Raw genomic sequence first — 7,686 nt, forward strand, 5'->3', positions numbered from 1 at the left:
TACATCCAGAAAATACTTTAGACATGGGATACAAAAAAGTTTGTGTTGCACTTTCAAACCACATTTTCTTCCACATGCCTACATTTCACATGCCATGGTGTATTCTTATCTATGATGTTGCATGACACATTTTCTGTATATGCCGAATGCACAGTGGCTTGTGGGCATCTCTGAGAACCACAGAACTTTCGGCGTCTGTTAAGTTCATGGATGTGAAACTTGCCGGTATCCACCTCCACAACAGCATGCAACCCGAAAGATATTTATTTCCACATCATATGTTCCCATGCAAATTTCAAATGTAACACTTGCTGCAAAATTGGATTTTCCATTGATGTGAAATAGGCCTTACAACCCCCAGTTGAGGGGTCAAATCAGGAGAAAAAAAAAAGTGTCATTAATTTCACATAGAAATGTAAAAGGATAGTAAACACCTGACTCCTGCAAACTTAGAAAGGTGCTTATGGGATGACGGTATCCTGAAATAAGCTTAATCATAAAGCCTAAACCTAACCTATAGCTACAACATTTGTTAGAGGTATGTGTGAATTTTCCGCAAAAGCTGAAAAACAAACTCATTTCTTCTTCTTTGATTTGGTTGGTTGGACGATGCTCTTTGAATGCTTCTGAGTGAACGCAGTGCCCTGCACAAGCCCCACAAAAGCATTTTAAGAGTTGGATTAGCCATATGACTTGTACATAGGTGCAACTACAAAGGAAAGTTCAGTTTGCAATGCACAGTCTGCATGCAGGCATACCCCTACCGTAACACTAACAGCTTAAAATCACACAAGGCGTGGAGTGTTGAAAAAGGTGAAATGTGAGGGAAACGACCAGGAAACTACTAGCATACTGTGGCTTAGCATCAGCTCCGTTGCCAGTGACAAATAGAGTGGCAAAATCTCTTACTTTGGTCATTACTGCCACGCTGGTTTGCAATTATGATTAGCCATATGACTTGTACATAGGTGCAACTACAAAGGAAAGTTCAGTTTGCAATGCACAGTCTGCATGCAGGCATACCCCTACCGTAACACTAACAGCTTAAAATCACACAAGGCGTGGAGTGTTGAAAAAGGTGAAATGTGAGGGAAACGACCAGGAAACTACTAGCATACTGTGGCTTAACATCAGCTCTGTTGCCAGTGACAAATAGAGTGGCAAAATCTCTTACTTTGGTCATTACTGCCACGCTGGTTTGCAATTATGTTTTCAAAAGACCTCTTTTTTTCTGTGCGTGTGTGTTGGGTTGGTTGTATAGGGTGGAGAGAGAGAGAGAGAGAGAGAGAGAGAGAGAGAGAGAGAGAAAGAGAGATGATTATAATGAGTCTTTTATTGCTATAGCCAAGCCAGCACACCACCTACGAACCATATGCCAGCACCAAGGTGCATGGACTGGGACTCCAACCTGGGATCTCTCATTATAAGTCAGCAACTGAATATGCTACTAGATGGGCTGAAGCTAAATGCTAAAGAAAGTATGATCATTACTTTCTTAAACTGCTACATCAGCATTCCACATAGACACACACAACACACAACACACACACATATATATAGAGATATAGAGAGAGAGAAAGGGAACCTGCAACCATTCATTGTTGAATGTTTCCATGCTCTGAGTGCCTGTCTCGACTTTCTTGGTTCTCCGTGTCTTCTGCACACAAAGCACAAGATCCACTCGTGAAGCTGTTGAAGAGAGGCTCAATCAAAAAATGGTGCTTCTCTTAAAAACAGCCCATTAGGGTTAAAAGACTTGAACAAGCAACAAAGGACCTACTCCCTGTATGCTAAACCATCTGTTCCAATGCAAGAATAACCAACAAAAATCCAAAGGGTACCTTGGAAAGCTTTTGAAATTGGTCAAATAACCACATACTAAGAAGGCCCAACATGCTGAGTCCCAACGTTACAAGAAACAGCGTCTCGCCACTGAAATATCCACTCGTTTCAACCACCTCAATTGTTCCATTGTAAAAGACTGATTGATAAGGCTGGCCATTCACCTCATACAGAACGCTGGCTACCAGATCGAAAGTTCCAGGCTGAATAGAATAAAGACATGTCAAAGCTTAACTCAAGGAAAAGTATACACAAATGTGCTTACATTGTAGCCTACAATGGAGTTTTGGAAGGGATGGGAGCAGGCAAGCAGGTGGGTGTAAAAGACAGACAGAGAGAGCGAGAAGCACCTGAAGGTACTTGCTGACAGTGAATGAGTAGGCAAATGATGCCTGAACCGATTTGGGAACCGTCGCATTTCGAAAATCCTGAACAGAAGGGTGGTCGTGAAGAAGTTAAAACGTCATTTTTTGTGTATTGCATCACAGTACATACAGCTTTCAGATACCCAACATAGCCTATTTGTAAATTCTAAACATAACGCACCACAGCAGAGAAGTTCTGAATACGATATCCATGGTCATAAGACAAATGCAAACTGGCCCAGACAGAGTGGACACTCAAATGCGTATCTCCTGTTCCAAAAAAAAAATAGCATGGCATGATAAATTCAGTGTTCCATGCTAAGAAGACCATGCTGCAATCAAGTAAAACCTATTTGGAAGTTCAAAGTACTAAAAAGAATACAAACCATGGTTTGAGACTCCAACAATGATTTCACCCTTCTCTCCCGCTCTGATTGCTGGCAAATCAAGTATAGTTATAAGGGATTAGAAAATCAAAACAACATATACTGGTCACTTTTATACAATGCCACACAAGTGCCCAATGCATGTTATGCTTGGCAAAAAAAATGTTGATTATCCAACCCAAACTTAGTTACATAGGCTCAGACCGCAACTTAGTCACATACGCTCAACCAAACAAAGTTACATACCTCGGACCTAAACATACTAAGTCACTACTGAACACAGGAGGAGGGGAGTTCATTGAAGGGAAATTTTATATAATACTTCCAAACTTCTAAAGTATTGGCCTAATGGTAAAGAGTAAGCAAGCATGGGTTGAAAACTTGAATGAAAATGTATGGAATGCGATGGTCGATAATTCCAATCCTTGTGCCAACCCATATAGTTGAATTTTGGAATGGGTTAAAACCTCCCTTGACCTGCATAATGTATGTCAATGGGATGTTTGGCATGGGCTCAATCTTTGCGCAAACCTATATAATGTGGATTTCCAACGATGTTGGAATGGGTAAAATGCCCCCTTGATGTGTGTCAGCGGATGTTGGAATGGGTCAAATACACCCCTTGATGTCTGCCAATGGATGGGTTCAACCGTGGATGCTTGGTGCACAAGGGTGATAAGTCATTGAATTAAGTGAACACTCAGCAAGACACTTACATTTATCCACAAGAATGATAAGTCATTGAATTAAGTGAACACTCAGCAAGACACTTACATTTATCAGGATTTTTCGGGAAGAAGACGACAGTATCAACTCCGGGTGCTGGCTTCAGACCGTCATCAAGCAGATTCTGGATGTCCTCTGCAACCAGTCCTGCTTTAGCATCACCCACATCCTCAGCATAGGATTCACCTGCATAATGTCGATGGGCCATCTTCAGAATGCTGGGTTATCAGACATATGACGATACATGCTTTGGATCCAGTATTGATTAGGAAGTCAAATAAACTACCATCAAATTGCGGCCAAAAACACATGACATAGACAATTACAACACTAAAATGTGGCAAAACCCATGATTAGCTAACCTTGGGCGGCAGCAGCGATGGGCGAAAGGAAGAGGAGGAGGGCGAGGAAGAGGCAGGAAATGCATACTCGAGGTCCAGCCATCTTTGCTGTAATTGTGAGTTGACTCGGGCTTTTGTATATGGACGCGCTTTTTGGGGTTTAGTCGGACACAGTCGGACTTGCATTCACACGATGGACCGATTCAGAGGCCCGCCACCCACAACTAAAATCGAGAATATTATACCATACTTCTGAATTAGTTACACTGTTGGAAGGTGGACAACTTTTTTTTTTTTAAGTTGGGCGTTAGGAAGCGGGCTTAGTACCCATGGGACCCCCCTTATCCCACAAAGCAGGGGCAAGCTTCAATCGGTACACAAGGGTAAGGCATCAATCGGGGTAGCCAGCAAGGTTCGAACCCATAACCTGGGTTTTGACAACGAATCACCTTAACAACTGAGCTACTGCCCGATGATAAGGTAGGTGGACAACTTGAAGTAGACAAACATAACACGCTTAACCCTCGAGTATACGTATCGTGACTACTTAGATTGTTAGATTAGAGCACCAATGTCACTCCATACATATACTTTAATCATATATTTATTTGCATTGAGCTTATATGTATGAAGGTACTTACATTCACACACACACACCCACATATATATTAGCTACTGTCTATACATACATACATACATACATATATACATATACAGCTACTATTATATACATACGTACATATGTATATATATGAGAGAGAGAGAGAGAGAGAGAGAGAGAGAGAGAGAGAGATCTACAAAGAGTAGCTATATATATATACACAGAGAGAGAGAGAGAGAGAGAGAGAGAGAGAGAGAGAGATCTACAGAGAGTAGCTACTCTCTCTCTCTCTCTCTCTCTCTCTCTCTTTATATATACACACACACACACACACACACACACACACACACACACACAGAGCTCTCTCTCTCTCTCTCTCTCTCTCTCTCTCTCTCTGTATATATATATATATATACACACAGAGAGAGAGACAGAGACAGAGAGAGAGAGAGAGAGTAGTCTGTCTCTCTCTCTGTCTCTGTATATATATACACAGAGAGAGAGACAGGCTACTCTCTCTCTCTCTCTGTCTCTCTCTCTCTCTCTCTGTATAAAAGAGAGAGAGAGAGAGACAAACAGAGAGAGAGAGAGAGAGACTACTCTCTCTCTCTCTGTCTCTCTCTCTCTCTCTCTGTATATATATATATACACAGAGAGAGAGAGAGAGAGAGACAGACAGAGAGAGAATATATATATATATATACAGAGAGAGAGAGAGAGAGAGAGAGACAGACTACTCTCTCTCTCTCTGTCTCTCTCTCTCTCTCTCTGTATAAAAGAGAGAGAGAGAGACAGAGACAGAGAGAGAGAGTAGTCTGTCTCTCTCTCTCTCTGTGTATAGACAGAGACAGAGAGAGAGAGTAGTCTGTCTCTCTCTCTCTCTGTGTATAGAGTAGTCTCTCTCTCTCTCTCTTTTATACAGAGAGAGAGAGAGAGAGACAGAGAGAGAGAGAGAGTAGTCTGTCTCTCTCTCTCTCTGTGTATATATATCAGAGAGAGAGAGAGAGACAAACTACTCTCTCTCTCTCTCTGATATATATACACAGAGAGAGAGAGAGACAGACTACTCTCTCTCTCTCTCTCTGTCTCTCTCTCTCTCTCTCTGTATATATATATATATATATATATATATACAGAGAGAGAGAGAGAGAGACTACTCTCTCTCTCTCTGTCTCTGTCTCTCTCTCTCTGTATATATATATAGAGACTACTCTCTCTCTCTACTCTCTCTCTCTCTGTCTCTGTCTCTCTCTCTCTGTATATATATATATATACAGAGAGAGAGAGACAGAGACAGAGAGAGAGAGAGTAGTCTCTCTCTCTCTGTATATATATCCTCGTGGGGGCCGTCAAAGGCTTCGGGATCTTTCAGAGTGACCACCAAAGAGCTCAAAGAAGTCATCTACTTGATCCTCGTGGGGGCCGTCAAGGCTTCGGGATCTCTCAAGAGTAACCACTTCCGCGCTGAACGAAGGAAAGCATCAAGCTTGATCCTCGTGGGGGCCAACTGGCTTCGGGATCTTTCCAGAGCTACCACCATCGCCAACAACCAAAGCTCAAAGAAAACGGCAAGGCTGGCAAGACAAGGGTGGCACGCGGACCAGCAGCACCTCAGATGAGGACCGCGGGCTGGAGGCTACTCAGGTCAAAGAGACAAAGACAAAGGGGCCACGCACGCGGAGGCAGCGCCGGGAATGGGACCGGGTCCGCTTATGCTAAGAAACTTGAGGCGGCGGAATGGGACGTCGTCTCGGTGTGGTGCCCATGAAGAGCAGAAAGACGCCGCCGAGCCAACTCCAAAAGAAGACAAGCGGCAAAGGTGCCCGCTGAGGCCATGGCGAGCCTCGTGGCGAAGCAGCCACCCAAACCTCACCAACGAAGCAACGGGCTAGGCAGGAGAAGCCGACGCCCTTCGAGATCATCAAGGATTGCGCCTTGGGTGGAAGCAAAAAGCTGAAGCCCCATTATCTCCATGTGCTAAGCAAGAGCACGAGGTCTAGGCCGGAAGGAGCCGAAGCCTCTTCAGATCTTTCAGGATCAAGGGGGAGGCAGCTAGCCGAACCCGCCCTCCTTCGCAGGGCCAATGCAGGGTGAGACCAGAAGGCGTCAATACCCCTTTCCGGCTACCAAGAGCCACACACCGCTACCTTCGCGTTCCGCCTGGGGTGAGGGTAAGCCCTCCGGAGAGGCACCAAGAGCCCTGGGTCTTCTTCATCTCTACTCCGACGTTCCGCCCGGGTGAGGGTAAGCCCTAGGAGAGGCACCAAGAGCCCGCGGCTTCCGGGCACGCGGTTGAGGGTAAGGCCCTTTGATGGCACCAAAACACCCGTGACCCATGCACCTTCTTGTGGCCGGGACGCCCGCTGCGGCCAGCGTGCCCGCGTCACCACCTCCTTCTGATGGACCGAGCCGGGTGAGGGTAAGCCCTAGGAGAGGCACCAAGACCCCGCGCTCTCTTCGTGGCCGTGTAGCCCGCCGTGGTGCACGCGTCACATTCACTCGACGCTCGCCTGGGTGAGGGTAAGGCCGCGCGCGGCGCCAAGAGCCCTGGGCCTCCCGGAAAGTCCAAGGATTCACCGTGCCGAGGGCACACTCGGCCCGAACTGGAGCAATCCGGGGAGGGCCATGCTGAAGGAACGTGCCAAATCAGGCCATCAAGGGCTACAAAGGCACACAACGGCCCGAGCTGGAGCAATCCGGGGAGGGCCGAGTTTGAAGGAAAGTGCCATATCAAGCCGTTCAAGGGCAAAGAGGCACAAGAGCTGTGTGGCTTGGGAAAGCAGGTTTGAAGAAGGGGACTACTTGGGAGCTCTGGATCGCAGCCTAAGGACCGTGGTGCCGGGCAGATAGCACTCTGGGTGAAGGAGCAAACGGGTATAGCTGGACTCACTCCCATGGACTTGGGTTGTGCGGCTCAAGGGTTGAAGGCTTTGGGAAGCAAGTTCAAGGAAGGGGACTACTCGTGATCGCTCAAGCGCAGGACATGGAACCGTAGTGCCGGGCACATAGCACTCTGGGTGAGGGCGTGACCTTGTACATCTGGAGTTGGGCAAGTGGACCGGAGTCGTTTGGCTCCCCAAGGTTACTCCTGAAGACGGAAACAGCTGGATGTGCAGGTGGCAATGTGCATGCAGTTGGGTGGGTCAAAGTGGCAGCTGGCTCACTGAAGTTCGAAGGCGTGTTCTTGGGCCAAGTTACCTGAAGATGGAAACAACTGTTTGTGCAAGTGGCAGTGTGCATGCAGTTGGGTGGGTCGAAGTGGCAGCCGGCTCACTGAAATTCAAGGGCAGCTTGGATGTGGAAAGCACTCAGATCTAGCCGTCAAGGGCAAAGGGGTGCAAAGAAAGAGGGAACCGGCCCGAGGCGAAGTTCAAGCAAGGGAAACTTGGTTCTTAGCCGTCCAAGGAGAACTTGATGGGACGACG

At 46.4% G+C, this 7,686-nt stretch overlaps 1 protein-coding gene across 4 annotated transcripts; it reads right to left on the bottom strand.

The window, feature by feature from the left end:
- Positions 1-308: 308 nt before the first annotated feature.
- LOC147612373 (translocon-associated protein subunit alpha-like) lies at positions 309-3,794 on the bottom strand. 4 transcript variants are annotated; one of them, XM_086783593.1, is made up of 8 exons: positions 3,682-3,794; positions 3,368-3,505; positions 2,594-2,644; positions 2,389-2,477; positions 2,193-2,270; positions 1,842-2,045; positions 1,586-1,657; positions 309-644 (listed from the first exon to the last, which is right to left on the bottom strand). In XM_086783593.1, the coding sequence occupies exons 1-8, from the start codon at positions 3,761-3,763 to the stop codon at positions 576-578; spliced, it is 783 nt and encodes a 260-aa protein (XP_086639719.1). In that variant the 5' UTR covers positions 3,764-3,794; the 3' UTR covers positions 309-575. The 4 variants fall into 4 exon arrangements, with proteins under 4 accessions (XP_086639719.1, XP_086639718.1, XP_086639717.1 ...); XM_086783592.1 differs by having other exon boundaries at positions 1,586-1,654; positions 3,368-3,537; positions 3,682-3,762; XM_086783591.1 differs by having other exon boundaries at positions 3,368-3,537; positions 3,682-3,762.
- Positions 3,795-7,686: the final 3,892 nt, after the last annotated feature.

Source organism: Cibotium barometz, chromosome 45 (assembly GCF_041138505.1).
Source record: "Cibotium barometz isolate CiBa-2024 chromosome 45, ASM4113850v1, whole genome shotgun sequence".
Lineage (NCBI taxonomy): Eukaryota > Viridiplantae > Streptophyta > Polypodiopsida > Cyatheales > Cibotiaceae > Cibotium > Cibotium barometz.

Coding starts and splice junctions, on each gene's coding strand:
- LOC147612373 (XM_086783591.1), bottom strand. CDS start 3,746: ATGCATTTCCTGCCTCTTCCTCGCCCTCCTCCTCTTCCTTTCGCCCAT. Junction 2,645..3,367: donor CCCGAAAAATCCTGATAAAT/GTAAGTGTCTTG, acceptor TTGATTTGCCAG/CAATCAGAGCGGGAGAGAAG. Junction 2,271..2,388: donor TTCAGAACTTCTCTGCTGTG/GTGCGTTATGTT, acceptor CCTTCTGTTCAG/GATTTTCGAAATGCGACGGT.